Source organism: Bos grunniens, chromosome 28 (genome assembly GCF_055505025.1).
Source record: "Bos grunniens cultivar Pamir isolate PY7600 chromosome 28, Bosgru_T2T1.0, whole genome shotgun sequence".
Lineage (NCBI taxonomy): Eukaryota > Metazoa > Chordata > Mammalia > Artiodactyla > Bovidae > Bos > Bos grunniens.
The window spans coordinates 2,808,995-2,828,676 of NC_141192.1; the positions used below are offsets into that span (position 1 = coordinate 2,808,995).

At 50.6% G+C, this 19,682-nt stretch overlaps 1 protein-coding gene across 4 annotated transcripts in view; it reads left to right on the plus strand.

Annotated features, from left to right (window-relative positions):
- VSTM4 (V-set and transmembrane domain containing 4) overlaps positions 1–19,682 on the plus strand; it is an 81,475-nt gene continuing 61,793 nt past the window's right edge. For 3 of the 4 annotated variants that reach the window (XM_086381612.1, XM_086381613.1, XM_086381615.1), the window contains exons 1-2: positions 1–106; positions 8,548–8,946. In XM_086381612.1, coding sequence (XP_086237738.1) covers positions 52–106; positions 8,548–8,946 — 454 coding nt within the window. In that variant the 5' untranslated portion in view covers positions 1–51. Of the gene's footprint in view, positions 503–8,547; positions 8,947–19,682 lie in introns of all 4 variants that reach the window. The other variant, XM_086381614.1, reaches the window with a different exon arrangement.

Genomic DNA, 19,682 nt, shown 5'->3' on the forward strand with positions numbered 1-19,682 from the left:
GGGCAGGCGGTGGCGCTGCTCCCGCGTCACAGCGCCGGGCGCGGCGGGGAGATGCGGCTCCTGGCGCTGGCGGTGGCCGTGCTGCTGGCGCGGGCTCCAGCCCCGGGTAAGCGCGGCGGGACCGGGCGGCTCGGGGACCCTGGGGTGGGGCTCGGGTGGCGGGGCCCGGGGAGGCCGGGGCTGGGGACCTGGGACTCGGGCCTGGCCGGGAGGCCCCGACGCCTCCGGGCCGCCCCCTCCCGGTCCCCGTCGGCGCCCGCGAGCCAGGGTCTGTCGGTCCAGGCGGCGGAGCTCAGCGGAGGCTCTGGAGGGTCGGGATGCCGCGTCCCTTCCTCGCTTCCCTCTTGGCTGGGACCCCAGGGCTCCGCCGGACCCTCCGCAGCCCAGTTCTCTCCCAGGGGCCAGGCCTCCAAGTGGAAGACGCGAGCAGGACTCTGCGAGCCCCGGTGTTGGTTTGTTTTCTGTTTTCTTCCCAGCAGTCAGAGCCAACAGCTGTTGGCAGGTTAGTGTGGGCAGCAACTCCCCTTTAATTCTCTTCGGAGAGTTCTTTGGAGGACCGGTCCGAAGGGGCCGCATCTGCCGCCGGCCGTGGGGTTTGGGGACTTGATCGCGGGCATTTTGCGATGACCCGGCCTGGGGATCCTCGGCTGGATGAAGCCGGGCCCTTTCCCCTTTCCCTGAGCACCCGACTTTTGGGACAGCCTCCACCGCACTACTGGCTTCCATTTGGGGTTTCTGCTCCCACTTCTAAGGTGCTGAAGACTTTTCTTTATTTCCCAAGGCTGAAAGGGCAGTGTTGGCTAGAATAATAGTAATAATAAATATATTGATGGCACTCACATTTCCTGGGTGCCCATTGGGTGTTACAGTTATCTCCTTTAATCACACAGTACTTCAAAGAAATAATGACAAGAGTAAATATATATATCCAAGTGCTTTGCAAACATTAATTCAGCTAAACTTGTCTCTGAGGGAAATGCTATTATTATTATCCCTTATTTTATAGATGAGGAAACAGGCCAGGTCCATGAATTGACTTGCTTTAAGTCACAAGGCTTATACCTGGTTTAGCTGGGATTTGAACGCAAGAATCCTGGGTCTAGACCGCTTTTACTGGCTAGGCTGTGTTGCCAGTGTTTTTTAAGTAAGGGGGCTGATTAACAGAGTTAAGTAATTTTCCAGCATTTGGGTGGGTGGCCCAGCATTTGAGCCAGCATAGATCGAGTCTGATGGGGGATGGGACTTGGTTCCCAGTGGGAAGAAATTTACCCCTCGTCCCCTGGCTACCAGTGCAGTGGGGTTTCCAGCGAACTTGAAATCGGCCCTGTGGGAAATGTTCTTCACAGTTGTTGCTGTCTTGGCTCACAGTTACTGGAGGTTTGACTGAGATAGTTGGGCCAGGGCAGCTCTAGTGGCCAGCAGCCAGCAAGAGGCAAGAAGCGGGGCAAGGGTGTTTGTTCCCTGGGCTCCACGACAGACTTCCTAATCTCAGGTGCTGTCAGCCGTGGTGTCCCCAGAGAGGGGCTTTTCCCAGGAAACCTCAGGAGCTTTGAGAACTGGAATTAGGGAGCCTTTATTTATTTGGCCACATTGTGTGACATGTGGGATTTTAGTTCCCCGACCAGGGATCAAACCCACACCCTCTACACTGGAAGTGCAGAGTTTTAACTGCGGACTGCCAGGGGAGTCCCCTGGAATTCGAGAGCCTTTAGCCACCCTGGCTGTGCTCACGGCTGTGTGGTGATGGCAGCTTCTGCTTGGGCCCACTCAGTATGCCAGTCATTCTTTAAGCTTTTCATCCACAGCCCCTGGTTGCGGCACCTCAAAAGAAGGCCTGGCAGATCCACTTTATACCTAAGTCTGGGCTCTTAACTGCTGCCCTTTTCTACATCTCCCTTTTGGGGAAAAGTGGGGCCTTAGGGGTTACCTGGTCCCACCTGTCATTTTACAGCAAGCTGAGGGGGCAGACTATTTACTCAAAGCCACGCTGTAGTCCAGATTGGTGGTTGAGAACCGTCTCTGATGCCCTATGGCCTCGTCGCAAATTCCTGCTCTGCGATGTTCTGTGTGAGCTTGGACAAGTGGCTTAGCTTCTCTGGGCCTTAGCCTTCCTGTCTGTAAAATGGGGACAAACATACTATGAGGATAAATTAAGAAAACACAACTAAAGTGCTTAGAACAGTACTTGCTCTAGAGTTCACATCCAGTAAATGTTAGTGTTCATCATGGGTCAGGGCCTTGTGTTCATCCCGGATGACAGCTATTTTAAGGTGACCACCTTAATATGAAGGCATTACCCTGTAGGCTGGATCTCCGCTTGGTACTCGGTAAACACTGGCTTCGAGTGTTGTGGGCTTTAAAGGAATTCAGTTATATTTCTTTCAGAGATTTATTTGTCACAAATTCAGACTATCCTTTCAGTGAGATTGAGATTACTGCCAACCGGTACACGCAGAGTGCATCCCTTATCAATGCAGAGGCTCCTGGCCTCCTGAGAGGAGAGAGGAAGTTTCTTCTAGACAGAGAAGTGTGGGGCACAGAGCCATTAGCACTTAGCTCGCCAAGCTGGAGCAGAGGGACCCTAGCCTTGCCACCTTTGTGTCCCAGACGAGGCAGGCACTCTGCTTCTGTTAGAAGTTCTATATTCCCCTGTCCCTGGAAGCTGCTATTTCTCACTTCATACGTGTGGGGAGCGGGTAAGTGGGGCAAGGGAGAGAAGATGGTTGAGTACTAGATGAATAGGTTGTGTACTGTTTGGCTATACTGAAGTCCTTTTAGGCTGTTTTCTGAGCTTTAGTTCTTTTCATAACATTATCCAAATGGGAACAAGAGGATTAGACCCCATCAATCTTATCCACAGGAACTTAACATTTATCTACAGGGGGAACCAGCTATGTAATTTGTGGGATTCAGTGCAAAATGGAAATGCAGGGTCCTTCATTTTAAACTTTTTAGGCTTTTAAAAGAGCAACAGCAGAGATTAAATCGAATGGAGCGCCTCCAAGCTTAAGGCCCTGCATGACTGCTGCCCATGCCCCGAGAAGCCCAGCCTTCTTCCTATAGATCACCGAGTGTGTCGCTTTCTGTTATTTCCACCTGCCCTGTTCTCAGAGCATGCAAAGATTATCAGTATTTCAAAGGTGCTTTTTTAAAGTAGCTTTTTAAATTTATTTTAAAAAATATATTTGTTGTGCCGGGTCTTAATTGCGGCATGTGAATTCTTAGTTGCTGCGTGTGGGATCTGGTTCCCTGACCAGGAATTGAACCCAGGCCCCTGCCTTGGGAGCACAGAGTCTTAGCCACTGGGCCACCAGGGATGTCCCTAAAGGTGCTTTCTTGCTGGAGCCTTATACTCCCCACGCAAGGCATCATCTTCCTGGTTTTGAGATGAGGGAACTGAGGCCCTGAGGACCTCACTCCTAGTAGAACCAGGTTTCCAGCCTGGCTTTGTTGGATTCCAACCCCTGACTCTCTGCCCAGTCCTGCCACACCACTGGCAAGGCCCTGGGTCTTGAGCATCCTGGCGCCCAGCCCATGAGCGGAGGGCAAACCTGGCTACCAGGTCATGGCACATGTGCTTGTTGAAGAAATAAGGTTCTCTGCAACAGGAAGCCTGACCATCTGTTTTGGGTCAGTCTCTTTCTTGCCCATGTTGTCATATTCCTCCTTTAAGAACTGGTCCTGGGGGCCCTGACTGGGGTGCAGTGGCCCCCTGGAGGTCTGCCTGCAGACCTGGGTGGCTGCCTGGGCGATGGTTCGGGGCGCTTCACTGGAGGATACTGATCTTCCCATTTCCAGTCTGCACTAGTTCCTCCTGCCTCAGACCCTTTGCACAGGTGGAACCATCTCCCACGAAGATGACGGCCTCACTGCTGCCCTGAATTTGTGTCATGAGCCCCACCTCAGCCTTCCACTCACCCTCACCTCCCCAGGGTTTCTTTCCTCCCTGACACATGGAGATCAGAGTCTCTCTCTCAGTTTTGTAAGCCCCGCATCACTTCTGTGTGGTACCTGACACTGTTTGTAGTCGCGTTCTCCGGGAGCCTTGGTTCAATTGTCCCAGGGGGCCTGGGTTCAATCCCTGGTCAGGGAACCAGATCCCACATGCTGCAACTAAGAGTTCACATGCCGCAACTAAGACCTGGCACAAACAAATATTTTTTTGTGTGTGTGTCTTTTTCCTGATGGCCAGTGCCTCATCCACTGGACTCTCAGCTCCTTGAGGTCAGGGTGCCTCTTCTCTCAGTGCTTGGCACATGGCTGTGCTCAGCAACTATTTGTCAAGTGATTAAGTGAACAAAGCCTAAGCTAGGGTGTGAGCTGGAGCAAGCGGAGTGCTGAATGTGGAGGTGGCGGGGTGGGGACGGGGTTGGGGGTCTACCTTCCACCTCACTTCCCAGCAGTGCAGGACCAGAAAGCAAGAAATTCAGTTCTCCAGCAGAGTGACTTCAGTGCTGCTTCCTCCTCGGCTGGAGAGGGGAGACTCTGCCCTGCCCGGGGCTGCTCCCTTACCTTATGTGGTGTCAGAGGGTCTGGTGACACCTGCCTGTCCTGCCTGGTAGCTGGCTTGGTCCCTGTTGCCTGCTTTGCCTGCAGGGTGTGGATGCCCTGTTGTTCAGATTGAGACCCAGAGGGGAAAGGCTTGGGCCCCTCCCCAGCACCACACTCTAGTCAGCCTGTCTCTACTGCGTGCCTCTTGGCCGCTCTGCAGTTTCTCTGTTGAGCCATATGCTGCTGCTGCTAAGTCACTTCAGTCGTGTCCGACTCTGTGCGACCCCATAGACGGCAGCCCACCAGGCTCCCCCGTCCCTGGGATTCTCCAGGCAAGAACACTGGAGTGGCTTGCCATTTCCTTCTCCAATGCGTGAAAGTGAAAAGTGAAAGGGAAGCCGGTTGAGCCATATGGGGCCTGATAATTGCCATGGGCAGAAGCTGTGTGATGCTTTCCTCTAGTATTTAAACATCCAGCTCAACAGAGGTCTGCAAGGCACTGGGTTCTCTACCTGCGTTTTCTCCCTCCCACGAGCAATGACACTTCTCACAGCTGTTTGCCTTTGGGCTGAGTTGTGTTCCCTGGGCTTGAGGTAGTCATTTCCAGTGTAGAGGGGAGGGCATTGCCTGGGGCGGTGGCTTTCTGAGAAGGTCACTGTTTGCATGGGGAACCATACAACCTGAGAGCCTGTGTCTTTTAACAAAGCTAAATGCCCCGAGGAACCTGTGGGCAGTATCCTTTCAGTCACCCCCCCCCACCCCCCCCACCCACCACCCCCCCCCCCCCCCCCCCCCGTACTCTCGTGTGGAAAGTAGGTGTAAATATCTGGGCTGGTGGGAAGACTAGGGCCGAAATGAGCCTTCCTGGGAGGAAGGTTGAATTGCTTCACTGGGGCCGCTGTCGCAAAGTGCCGCAGGCTGGGGGCTTCAGCAGCAGAGTTTAGTTTCTCCCAGCCCAAAGGCCAGAAGTCTGCAGGGTCGCTGTCTTCTGAGCCTTTCTCCTTGGGCTCTAGTCGGCCGTCTTCTCCTTATATGTTTACATGATCTTTCCTCCGTCCGTGTCTGCTTCCTAATCTCCTCTTATAAGACACCAGTCATGTTGGATTAGAAAAGGAAATGGCAACCCACTCTAGTATTCTTGCCCGGGAAATCCCGTGGACAGGAACCTGGTGGGTTACAGTCTATAGGCTCGCAAAGAGTGACTGAACAACGACAGCATGTTGGATCGGGGTCCTCCCTAAGGGCTTCCTTTTAACCTAGTCATTTCACTAAAGGGTCTCTCTCCAATACAGTCCTATTCGGAGTTCCTGGGGATTAGGGCTTCAGTATAGGAATTTGCGGAGAAGGCAATGGCGCCCCACTCCAGTACTCTTGCTTGGAAAATCCCATGGACGGAGGAGCCTGGTGGCTGCAGTCCATGGGGTCGAGAGAGTCGGACACGACTGAGCGACTTCACTTTCACTTTTCACTTTCGGGCATTGGAGAAGGAAATGGCAACCCACTCCAGTGTTCTTGCCTGGAGAATTCCAGGGACGGGGAGCCTGGTGGGCTGCCGTCTATGGGGTCACACAGAGTCGGACACGACTGAAGCAATGTAGCAGATAGGAATCTGTGGGGGACACTGTTCAGCCCATAGCAAGGGTCTTGGCACATCAGTGGGAGTGACATGTTTGGGCCATCTGTAAGAGAGGGGCTAACTGAAGGCAGAGCGGCGTTTCCATCTGTAACTGGGGAAGATGGTGCACTTCGCTCCATTTCCCGGGAGCTGCTAACTCGGCCTGAGCTGCAGAAGTGGAAGAGTTACTAGTTTGCCTCCAGGATGGAATCTGGCCTCCCGTGAGGACCGGAGCACTTGGCATGTGCTCCTGGTTTCAGCCACTATAAATACCCCCTCCTTCCTGCAGCGTTAATAGGAGGAGACGAGGGTGTGGGGTCCCGGCTGTGCGCTCATCCCATCCATGCTGTTTCAATTTCCTGCCTTCCCCAACTCTCCTTGCTTCCAGTGGGGAGACCCTGGGGGCGGGCCGAGCAGGACTTCAGTCCTGGAAGCCAGCTGCTCCATCTCTGCTGCACTCCGCCTGCCAAACTCTTGGGCAGCTATTAAAGTGGGGTCAGCCTGGCATTTCTGTGCTCTTCAGGGGGCTCCCACCATGGGGCCTGAGCGGACTTTGGGGAAATGCTTTTGGTCTAATATACCGTGGTGTGTGGGCTGGTGGGAGAGCTGCAGGGAAACAGTGAGGGCAGCCCCTCCTTTGTCCTGTGTGAGTGACTTGTGTAGATAGAGATTGTTACTAGGGGCGTGTGCCTTCCTTGGGTACCTGTTGATCTGCAGTCCCGAGTGTCTCCCTGGGCGGCTTTTTCTTTGTCACTGTAAACATACAAGACCTCATTCTTGTTCACAATGAGCTGAGTCCAGCCAAGCATCCATCTTTTCCTTCTGAATTCACTTCCATCTATTTTTTTTAATGGTAACAAAAGACTATCACAGTGCTGTTAGCTGAATAATGACCCCCAAAGATGTCTGCATCCTGATCCCTGGAACTGTGAATGCAGTTTAAAAGGCACTTTATGGATGTGATTAAGTTAAGGATCCTGAAATATCCTGGAGTGTCCTGGTGGCCTGGCTTTTAAGAGCTGAGAAGCAAAAGAAAATAGACTCTCAAGTTGTATCTCTTGAGGTGTTCAGTTTATTAAATGAACAGTGGAAACTATGTCAAAACGATATGTAAGGAGGAGCTTATTGCCTGAATTTTTACAATGAAGGATACTGTTTGTGTTAAACTCTCCCTGTCACCCCAGCACACACAGGGCCTCACCTTGTTGACTCACAGCCTCTTCACAGTGTAAGGACCAGATCTTTACTCTCTTTTTCATCCTTCCTCCTTGCTTACCTATAGTGCTGTCCAGGGTTCAAAGTCTTGGGCGACTCTGCCATCCAGGCCCCCAAGTCCCCTCATGTGACCAGGAGTGGGTATTTGGGGGCTATTAGTAGTTTGGGATGACCTCGGGGACACCTGCTCTTGCAGTAGGGCATCATGCTTCCTGGAGTTGCTTGCTGGGCAGTGCAGGGATGATGATGTGGGATCTGGTGAGAAGACAGCCCAGCTTGGAGAGTAGCAGGCTCTGGGCATCTTGTCCTTCCTGGACTCTGCCTGCCAGGGGGAGGCTGCACTCATGAGCTCCCGGGCTGCACAGCTGCAATATGTAATCCTGCAGATGCCGTGCAGTGTGTCTACTGGGAGAAGACCTGGGCAAGGGTACTGGGCTGGCTGATCTTGGGTGGACAGGGAGGGGCACCCTCGAATGTCAGCTTGGAGTAGAACCGTGGCTGGTGAGAGTCAGCCCTGAGACCAAAGGACAAGAATTCGACCTGGGCCTGGTTTCCTGGAGCATATTTCCGGTTGCTGGGCGAGTCTGGTACCCCTCTCTGCTCCTGGGCTCATTGGCTCTTTTTTCCTGCACTTCAGCTGTTAGACCGTGGATCATGGTCCTAAGAGGCTTGGAGTGAGAAACCAAGGCACCTCTGTCATTCCAGCTCCCTGGTACTGGTTTAACACTCACCTGACCAGTACTGATAATCTGCCTTGGATGTAGCTGAAAGAGCGGAGACAGGGACTGGGGCCACAGGGCTGCCTCCTCAGGAAGGTGATGAAACGGATTGAAGCAGGCCTTGGGGAGGCAGGTAGGAAAGGCGGATTTGATGTAAGCTGGATATTTTTAAGAGCTTCCCCAAATTTAAATCTTTATGTGAAAGCTCCTGAATTTTAGATATCAGCAACTAACTGAAAACAGAGAAAAGCATCTAGGCCAGGTGACCAGTGACATCCCACTTGCAGGGCATCGTCTCACAGGTTGAGGACATGGGGGCCACAGAGACCCACTGCATGCCCCAAGGAGGGCTCCTTCGTGAAGGCAGCGTGAGCATAGATGGGGTGGAGGTGGCTGGCCTCTCTGGCCTGCGCATCACTCTGGCTCCTTGAGGGAAGAGGCTGTGTGTGCGCACCCGGGGAGTGGCGGTAGCCTTCCTCATTCTCTTCCTCCCTGTTTTCGCTGCAGAGGTCTGTGGAGCCCTCAACGTCACCGTGTCCCCGGGGCCCGTGGTTGACTACCTGGAGGGGGAAAATGCCACTCTTCTCTGCCACGTCTCCCAGAAGAGGCGAAAGGACAGCTTGCTGGCTGTGCGCTGGTTCTTCGCGCGACCAGACTCCCAGGAAGCCCTGATGGTTAAGATGACCAAGCTCCGGATGGTGCAGTACTACGGGAATTTCAGCCGCAGCGCCTACCGGCAGAGGCTGCGCCTCCTTGAGGAGCGGCGTGGGGCACTCTACACGCTCTCTGTCTTGACCCTCCAGCCAGCAGATCAAGGGCATTATGTCTGCAAAGTCCAGGAAATCAGCAAGCACAGGAATAAGTGGACAGCTTGGTCCAACGGTTCCTCGGGGACAGAAATGAGAGGTAAGAATACGTCTTCTCTCTGGGCAGAGGGGAAGGGGGCAAGTCAGAGGGTCTCCCTCCAGCTGGCCAAACAGTGGCCTCCAGGACAGTCCTACTGAGCTAGAATACATCTTTCTGGACTCTAAGGGCCACGGTTGTGTGAGCCAGGCCGTGAGAATGAGGATAGGTCTTTATGTGGATGCTGGGACTGACTTGTACTATAGACGTAAAGTCAGGACAGAAGGTGTCTGGCCCCATGCCAGCCAACCTGCCCTGGGCAGACTTGTTTTGTACCTGAAAGATGGGACTGGCTGCGTGCTTCATTTGCCTCTAGCTCAGGTCTGCACTGCCTTGACTGCTTTGCCTGGGGATGGGAGTGCCAGATGCCTTTGAGAGGAGGCACACATTGGGAGTGCCTTACTGTGAATTGCCAGGCCTCAGAGCAGGGCAGCCTGGTGGCTCTGATCCATCACCCAGAGGAACTGATCCAAGCCTCAGGGAGCAGCTCACTCAGAAATTCATCCAAAAGTGGGTAAGGGACCAGAGGTGGCCCTCCCTTTCTGGAAACAGATAAGAGGCATGGGCCGTGTTCTGGAACATCTTAGCTACCAAATGCTATATTTAAGGGTTATCCTTTTTTTTTTTTTGGTGGAGTTCCCATGTGTGGCTTATAGGATCTGAGTTCCCTGACCAAGGATTGAACCTGGACCCAGGCAGTGAAAGCATCGAGTCCTTACCACTGGATCACCAGGGAGTTTCCCAGTGATTATCATTTTTTACCACTGATGTTCCATTCAAGAAGCCACCTATCGCAGTTTTAATAAGACTTGTTATTGTGTGCTAAAATTACATCTTTGATTACTTTGCTCATGAATTTGGCCTGGTAGAAAAATCAAGAGAACCACAAAATAAACCTGACAATAAATCTAATTTTATTTTATACATGTCATTTAAATTAAAGGCAATAGTGATGCCGTTAAAGGGACAGAACTCAGCTGTGAACAGGCATTTTTAACATCCTGTTTGTCATCCAATGGCTTCCCTGGTGACTCAGTGGTGAAGAATCTGCCTGCCAAGCAGGAGACACAGGAGATGCAGGTTCGATCCCTGGGTTGGGAAGATTCCCTGAAGGAGGAAATGGCAACCCACTCCAGTATTCTTGCCTGAGAAATCCCACGGAGAGAGGAGCGTGGTGGGCTACAGTCCATGGGTCACAAGAGTCAGAACACGACTGAGCGACTGAGCACGCATATGTCAAAGTAAATAATTCACACGGATAGTCCACTTCATCTGTCTTTGGAGTTTGCTTGTCTTCATGTTCTTAAGCACGGAATGATTTTTATCTGAAATGTTGTGCACTTTTTCTCTTTAAGCAAATTAATTCAAGACAACAAATGACTATTAATATAAATATGTATTTTGGCACAGAAAATAGAAAAATCAGATGACCACAGGCTGAGGAGAGAATCCACTCTGGATATCACTTGGCTCTGAAACATATGATCTTAAGGTATACCCTTTTTAACTCTTATGTCCCGGTGTATTCTGGAGCCCTGTAGTAAATCTCTGGGCAGTAACGACTCCCTGCCGATTAGAATAGATAAAAAGGTTCGTCGCATCCACGTAAGTGCTGTCGGCACATCCATTATTCAGGTGTGTCCCCGTCAGTGAGTGAAGCTGGGTTCCTTCCAGAACATTTACTTGGTTACATGTTACCACAACTTAAGGTGGTTTGCGCAACTACACTGAAACTAGTCTCTTTCCCCCCCTGCTTGGTACTTTGATCTGCTCTTGTGAGTGTGAGAGGAAGGGGTGGAGTTACAAGGGGGTGTCCAGGGAATTGTGCATAAACTGCAACCGGCCACATTCCTGCCGTGTCCCTAAGGTGGTGTCTCCTGACACAGTCCAGCTCCTTAGCCGTGTGCTTGCAGAGTGCTTTCCCAGTGTCATGCAGAACGAGAAATCTGAACAAAAATTTAAAAACAGACCAAATAACCAATCTACCCCAACAACTGCAATTTTATTTGCTTTATTTTGCCCTATGTGTGTTTTTGAGTTTCTCCAAAATTGGAGTAAGTCCTTGAGCATGTGTGTTGAGGTGACTAAAAAAATAAGTAGCAAATTATTGGGAAAAAATTCTATGTTAATAAATGAGTTTGTCCTGGGTTTTTTCCTGAGGACATCTCTGAAAGGGTGTGGCTAAAAAATATAGGCTGTATTAATTTGGGGCAAAACATAAGTTGTCATTTTATGTTTTAACTGAACAAATTATTAAAGTATGATGGAGAATTAGGGATTTTGAAGAATGGGAAAGATTTAAATTGGGGTTTGTGTGAAAACCACATGTATATGAGACCGTGGAGGGGGCGCACTCGTGATTCTAGGAGACGATAGTTATCATCTTCCAAAGAAGATGGGAAGCAATGAAGAACGAACATGTGTGAGCCTCTAGGTTACTGGAGTCATGCTTGTCTTACTTTAGAGAATCTGCCATATCCCACGAGCTTGTCAGTGTCAGCTGACTGCACGGAGGCAGGAGGAAAGGCGAGGATGCCGTGCAGCTCTTCAGTGGCTTGTGCCACGTGACCGTCTCAGTGAGCCAGAAGCCCTGCCTGCAGAGACCCTGGATCCAAGAGTCCTAAGTGACATATGGCGTTGGAACCCTCTGGAGAGGTTTCCAGGAGGGTGGGTGTTAGGTTTGATTTCATTTAATTGCTTCATCAATGATTTGAAAAGGGGGCACATATCACCATAATGAACTTTACATAAAATACAAAACCGGGAAATGTTCTTAACATCAACAAGGAATAAAACATAGCAAATGGGAATCCAGAAAGGTGGGTAATACAAGCAGGATATAACAGAATGAGATTCAGTTTGGAAAACGGCAGAGTGATGTACATCTAGGGGAAACGGCTCACAGGCAATGGTGGGGAGTCAATAGGAGGCTCTCCATGCAGGGTCTTCGGTGGTGTCAGTGGCAAATTAGATGCTCATCTGTAGGGTGACAGGGGGCTTCCCTGGTGGCTCAGTAGGTAAAGAATCTGCCTCTAATGCAGGAGACCTGGGTTTGATCCCTAGGTTGGGAAGATTCCCTGGAGAAGGAAATAGCTTCCCACTCCAGCATTCTTGCCTGGAAAGTCCCATGGATAGGAGGCTGATGGGCTACAGCCCTTGGGATCACAAGAGTTGGATACAACTTAGCGACTGAACCACCACTGCAGGGTGATATGGCAGAGCGGACAGCCATGCTATCTCCATCCGTGTACAAACTGGCCTGGTGTCCCTAAGAGGGAAGCTGGCTGTGTTATGTGTACTCTGCTGGGGAGACACTAGTGTTCACTGCGCAGTCTATTTGGGGAGCCCCATTTGCAGAAAGACAGATTCGATCTAGAGAAGAGTAGCAAACGTGATATCGGAGCGAGAGGCAGCCTCCAGAGTATGATCGGTTTAGCTGAGGAAGCTTTGCTGGGCTCAGTGAATTGCATATGGACTAGAGTGCTTGGTGGATTCATTTATTCCTCACTCAGCGGGGATTTATTTCATGGAGCACCTGCTCTGTACCTCGCTGTGCTGGAAACTTGGGGACACAGGGTGGATCTGTCTATAGGGTGGCAGATACAGAAGCAGATATGATGTCATGGTGTCGGGTGCAGTGATGAAGGTGTGCACGGAGCATGGTGTGAATGCATAGGCGGCCCCTGAGGATGAGGAGCAGGCAGTGCTTGAGCTGCCATTGGCTGTTTATGTGGGGCAGCAGATGAGATGAGGCGGCATCTTGGTGGGTAGGGTGTCCCACAGCACTGAATCAGGACTGCTGGAGCCTGAACTGGGAGGGGAGGTGGCAGTGGGTGTGGGGGAAGCAGGCTGGGCTGATGGCGGAGGGGACAATACTGAATGGCAAAGCATTTCCACTTGATTCTGTAAGCTAGTGTTCTCAGCCTTACCTAATGATCAGTATCACCAAAGCCAGATTCTGAAGTATCTGCCCTAGAGATTCTAGTCTGTTCAGCCTGGGTTGGAATTTGAATGTTTAACATCCAGTCTAGGTGATTTTCGGGGCTTCTTAGGTGGTGCTAGTGATAAAGAACCCACCTGTCAATGCAGGAGATGTAAGAGATGCAGGTTTGATCCTTGGGTCAAGAAGATCCCCTGCAGGAGGGCATGACATGGAGAATTCCATGGAGGGTACAGTCCATAGAGTCGCAAAGAGTAGGACACAAATGAATTGACTTAGCATACTAGGTGATTTTATCATCAGGCGTTTGTGGAGAGTCTTTTCTTTAGTCCTTGGCAAGTCCATGAAGCATATAGAGTCTTTTGACAGACCCCTCTGGGAGGACCATGCTACAGAGTGAAGAGGCAGTCTTTTGTGGCTGCATGGGCCTTGTGAAAGTGTTAGTTGGTCAGTCATGTCCGACTCTTTTAGACCCTATGTATTGTAGCCTGCCAGGCTCCTCTGTCCATGGAATTCTCCAGGCAAAATACTGGAACGGGTGCCATCCCCTTATCCAGGGAATCTTCCCAACCCAGGGATTGAACCCTGATCTCCTGCATTGTAGGCAGATTTGTTACCATCCGAGCCACCAGGGAAGCCCATTGCACAGGCTTTAAATGATGCCAAATTCGATAGTAGGAATGGAGAGACATTAGAGGTCAAATAAGAAGACTTTAATAACTGGATGCGGCAAGGGAGAAAACTCTGGGGTGATACCCAGGAGCGTAACTCAGCGTGTCCAGGGTGACAAAGGGAGCGTAAGAGATGGAGCTCGTCCACAGGGAGACTGAGAGTGAGCTGGGCGGAGGCACCCACTGACGGCCAGTAAGCATGCAGAAACGTGCATCCGAAGGGCCCGTCCGATCTGGCTTGTGAGAACTGAATCTGAATTAGGCAGGTGAAATCACCAGAGGGTGAGTTACTTTCCGAGGGGCAGGGGCCAAGGCGAGGAGCCTTGGGAAACACTAGTATTTGGGGCAGCAGATGGAGCTAGCTTGGCTTGGTGTCTGGGATGGGCTCCTCTGGGCCAACCTCATGGCTGTCTGGAAAGGGCAAAGTCTTTTCAGTAAGAGAGCAACAGCGGAGGGTAAGGACACAGCAGCTTCTTCCTCGGTCCCAGACGGTCCCACAGACTGGGGAATTCAGAGATGCTCCAGGCAGGAGGGCGGTGCATTGGCTTGATCCTGGCTGCCAGGTAAGCCCTGTGTCCTCTTTATTGGGAAAATGAGGAAGGGAGACAGAGTGACTGATAGCCATGGGTGGATCAAAGGGGTGGTCCCTCCCTATGGGGTCACTGCAGGGCCCCAGCTGCCCCCAGGATGGATATGAGATGGGAGAGGTGAGTGGGGGATCTTCACTGCCAGGGTGAGGTGAAGGGCGTCTCTCCAGCCCAGACCACAGGGACCCCTCTTGTGGCATTTGAAGTGCCCCCTCCACCCCACATCTTGCTCTACCCCACCTTCCAATCTGCACTTTGATTTGCCATCTTAACAGCTCTGTTCCCTCTGCTTTGGTTCCAATAAATATTTTGATGGTGGGGGGAAAAAACAAAGGATCTCTAGGAAACAGCTTCTGGCTCATTCATCATGAGCAGGTCAGATGCAGGGGTGGATCTCATTGCAGGTGAGACAGGAGGAAGTGAACTACACAGTCCTGCCCTGGCCAACACCAAGAATGTGGGGAGGTCCAGTCTGGAGTGCCGCGTGCCCAGCACGGAACAGGCAGAGCGAGGCTGGAGTTGACGGAACAGGGAAGTCAGGATGGGAACAGAGGGAGCATGGGCAGTGATTTGGGGTAATTTCCAACAGGGAGATGAAGCTGTTCAGCAGGGTCTCTTAAGGGGAGCCTTATTGATGGTTGGGAGGGTCAGGATTTTCTGAGTTGGAGGCTTCATAGATTGATGAATGCAAAGTTTTCCAAATGCTCTTGGTTCCTTTAGGCCAAAAGAAATAAATAATAAGTTTGCTTTTTAAGTAGTTGGGTCCAACAGCCTTAAAAAGGATTTCTGTTCTAAACACAGCATGATGTATCCCTAGGCACGGAGACAAGCTGTTCTCTTTGGGGAAGATTCCAAGATCACTTACAAATCGAGGTGAAGATTTGCTATTTTAGGGGGCACCATCTGTCTTCTAGGTGCAAAACAAAGCATTTTAACCACTTGTAACCAGTGTTTTCACAAATCGTGGTGCTTTCGGACACTCACGTTACACTGTCCCTGTAGACACAGGTGTTACAGCATCTGACCTGGCGTGTGTCCTGTGCGCTCAGCGCTGCCTGGTACTCGCAGCGCCCCAGGCGTGCGGTTTATAGAGGAAGCTGCCCGCCTTCCTTAAGCCTTTCCGCGCACCCTTCGCCCTGTCCGCCCCGCGTCGCCTCATCCAGGTGCGTCTGGTGGCTTTGTGCCTGCTTTCTCTGATCGGCCCTGCCCGCCCCGCGTCGCCTCATCCAGGTGCGTCTGCTGGCTCTGTGCCTGCCTTCTCTGATCGCCCCTTGGCCTCCCTTTGCTGCCGCTGCTCCCCAAGCTTTGGCGGTGTCTCTGCCTCTGCGCCTTTGCCATCCTGTCTGATGCCCCAGCGGCCTCCCACATCTGTCCTCCTTTCTGCACTGATCAGCCTGGTCTCTCTCAGGACACGCAGACCCTGGATAGTTGTAATCACGAGGACAGCCCTGAGCGGGTAAACCAGCTCCTAGGCCTGGATTTTCTTCAGGAGAGTTTCCAAGATGAAGCCTGAAGATAACTGGGGTTCCTGGTCAACGACAGGCTCTGGCAGAGTCCTGGGTGCCACATGTCCCTAACAGTTATTGACACGGGCCAGTTAGGGGCTCTGCGTGAGGGTGCCACATGGGCCCTTTCCCCCAGGGAGTGTGGGCCCCAGGGTTCTCAAGAGTGAGGCTGTCGTTCATTTAGGCTTCTGTTTTTAGGGGCAGAGCAGCTTCCATTCCTGGTTCTCCAGGCTCTGTACAAAATTATCGTCAATGCTTTTCAGCCAGGTTCTGCCACCCAGAGATTCAGAAGCAGTCTGATATTCTAAGCAGAATTCAATCTCCTTCTTTTCAGACGGAGATGTTTTCATTAACGGTGAAAATGCTAATAAGGCAAGCAATTTGTAAGGGCTGTCTCCTGCAATTTAAACAGTATTTCAACCCCAAATAACATATTTTAACAAATCGTATTGTTATTTGACTTCAGATTATATAAGTGAGCTTTAAATGTTACAAGCAGACAAAGAAAATGGAAAACTGTGTTTACCCTAAATGTATTTAGGGGAAAAGATGAAATTATAATTTCTTATCTATTTAACCCTGAAATATTAGAGAGAATTTAATAATTGGATCTGAAAGTACCACCACAGGGAACTGATATTTCAAGTTTCAGTGGAAGAAATTAAATAATTCCTTTTTCCCCAGAGACACGGAGCAGATAATTAGGAATGAGATTAACTAAACATTTAGTGCTACTGCTTAATTAGGCAAGCTCACATCATGATGTTTAAAGTGTCAACAGGTCCAGATACTCAAAGGGAACAAATTGACAACCAGAGTGTAATTTAAACACAACTTCAAACAATCCTTCATTGTGTCTATCCTCATTCTAACTGCCGTGGTCTTGGAAGAATTTAAGAGAGTGGAACAAACTCAGGAGCATGTATGAAGCCCCAGTTTATGAGCCTGTCATCCCTGTGCTTTGCCCAAAGAGAGGTACGTGTGGGGAGGTTTGATCCCCACTGTCCTGGGACCCAACCTCACAATCTGGAGAAGAAGTATGTCGATATGGGTATATATTGGATAGACTTTACTGACATAGCTAATAGAAAGTCTGAAAAGGCCGTAGAGGAGGCTGACACTTGCATGAGAGTACGGAAAAGACAAGGTCACATACTCGGGGGAACGGGATAGGTTCACATGGAGGATGTGGCATTCCGCTGGGGCCGCAGGGTGAGCAGGGCTCTTCGACTGCGGGCCACGCCCGTCAGGAGAGGAAACAGCCAGAGCAAAGGCGTGGATGGGGGAGAAGAGGGATTTGCAAATAACTGAATGGAGCTGGACGCACGTTTGTGGTTGGTGAGGGCTGAGGCGGATGGTGATAAGAGGAAAGGCTGCCACGGTGGCCCTGGTCAGGGACCTTGCCTCCAGGTACCCTGTGAAGTTCTTAGACAAACCCACGTGCCTGACATGTGCTGGTATAACGAGCTTTTTAGTGAAGGACTGAATGAGTGATCCAGATCACTCATGGTTTTGAATAACGTGCCATTTTAATTAATAGTAACAAGTAGTGGAAGGTGGTAGCAAGAAGATAAGATATAGGGACGTCCTGCTGGTCCAGTGGTTGAGAATCTGCCTGCCAGTTCAGGGGACATGGGTTCAGTCCCTCCTCCGGGAAGATCCACATGCCAAGGGAGGGGGAACCTAAGCCCGTGCGCCACAACTGCTGAGTCCAGGTGCCTGGAGCCTGCGCCCCACAAGAGAAGCCACTGGGATGAGAAGCCAGAGTAGCCGCCACTTGCCACCACCAGAGAAAGCCCCACGCAGCAACAGAGATCCATCGCAGCCAAAAATAGATAATTCTTTCTTAAAAAAAGAAGGTAATATATAGATCTATCCCAGGGTCGTGTCTGGAGAGGGCTTGGTAAAACTTACCAAGCCTTAAGTCTTAATATTTTCTAAATACAGATGGCCTTTGTATTCTGTAGCTGATTCCATCTCAGAATGCATAGCTCTTATCCCACTGCCTTGTCACAATGGGAAGTCTATTTAATATGAGTTTTTGTTTGCTCTTTTGTTGTATTTTCTAGAATTTGTCTTAGAGTGAATGCAAAGGAAAGAGTGGCCTAAAATAGACAAAGTTGGAGCTCTTCTTTTCTCATCAGCTGCTCCATCAGAGCAGGTCACCCGAAGGTCCTAGGCACATGCATGGCTTTGTCCAAGCCCCAAGAGAGGCCACTTTCAGCCCGAGGCTTGGAGGGTCAAGGGAGAAAGGAAGCAATCGGCAAACTTCAGAGAGCAGAAACAGAGGCGGTCTCTGTGTCTCTCTGGGTTTTAGTTGCCTTTCTTGAGAACACCGAGTCAGTTATAAATAGTGAGGACACAGCTACATTTAGTTTTTTCCTTGGGAAACCATCTCATCGTTGAATAAGAAAGGTCAGTGAAATGACTATAATAATTTTTGAATTTGAGCCACGGTATTGACTCCTCTTTTTTTTTATTTAAGAATCTTGTGCATATTTCATATCACTAGAGCTCATAACTCAACCTATGCTCTTCAGTTTAATCCAGGGAAAACAAGAGTAACAGCAAAACCTAAAGAATAAACATATCACACAAGTGTTGTTTGCAAAGAACTCCAAAGAGCCCCTTAATAACATATCTCTGTGCGCGGAAATACAGGGCGAAGAATACCGCTTTCTCTGGTCCGTGCAGATTTTTCTCTCCTATTACTCTATGCAGAATGTTGCCTGCTTAAGGTCTGCAGGCTTCCCGCCTCCATTCTATAAGAAACTAAGAACTCTCTGGCCAAAAAGTGATTGTGATACCCAGAGCCAGCAGCTCCAAGGTTAGAGCCCTCCAGAGAAGTCAGCTCCAAAGGCCTGGTGAGCTGGTGCAATCCCCCTGCTTCTGATGCAGATCTTCCATGGAAAGCAAGGTGCTGGGTAGGCCTGGGCTCCCTGCCTGGGCTCTCTTCTCAGCCTTCTACAATGTAAGTTGGTCCCAGGACCAAGCTTTCTCTGGGATACCTTGACCCACCAATACAGCATCATAGTCATCGCATTCGTTCATTCATTCAAAGGAACTGTGACTTGTTATGGACTAGGAAGGATTCTGGGACGTGAAAACAGATGCAGCTCCAGCCTGCATGGAACTTCCCTTCAGCTGGAGGAGGGGGATAATGAACCGGACCAATGAGCACAGTGTAGTGGTGCATTCTAAGGCGATGCATTCAGCAGGAAGAGAGGGTATGAAATACCAGGTAATCACTGGAGGAAGGCCTCCCTGACTCAAATTCTCTCCAGCTTCCCAGTTTGAGTCTGCCTTTTGGGGAGACACATCATCCTTTATAGATGGTCTGCCCTTTTGAAAATAACTTCCTTGAAAGCTGTGCTCTTCACCGTGTATTTCCCTGCACTGAGACGTGTTATTAAAGGGCTCTTCTGGAGTCCTTTGTAAACAACACTTGTGTGATAGTCTTATTCTTCAGGTCATGCTGTTACTTTTGTTGTCCCTGGATTAAATTGAGGCGCATTGGTTGAGTTTTGAATTCTGGACCCTAACCTGGACTAGACGGGAGATTGAGGCCTAGGGTCTGGCTCCTCATGACCTGAATCCCCCTCCCATGTCTCATGGGACTCACCTCTTTCTGTCCTAGGAGTGTGTGAGGCAGGGCTTCTCCATGCGGCCTTCTGGGACCTCGAGCCTCAGAATTTCCACAACTTTGTGCTCCCTAATCATACAGATTCCCAGGCCTTCCCTCAAATTACTTGAACCAGAAGTTCAGGGGTCATGCCTGGGAATCCTCAAGAGGCCACAAGAGGCCTAATTGTTTCCCCTGTACACTAACATTTTAAAAACTTTGATCTTTGGGCGCTCAGTGAGTGGTAGAAACAGGAAGGTACAGGCATGTCTCACAAATTTGGAGCCAGTCCTTCCTGCATCTGGGCTGCTGCTCCCCGGCCCCCTCATTCCCCTGTCTGTACCCAGGCCCTCCCCACACTTCTCTCTACCAGCTCCTGCCTCCCAGAAGGTGTTCTGTGTCAGAAATGTGCTC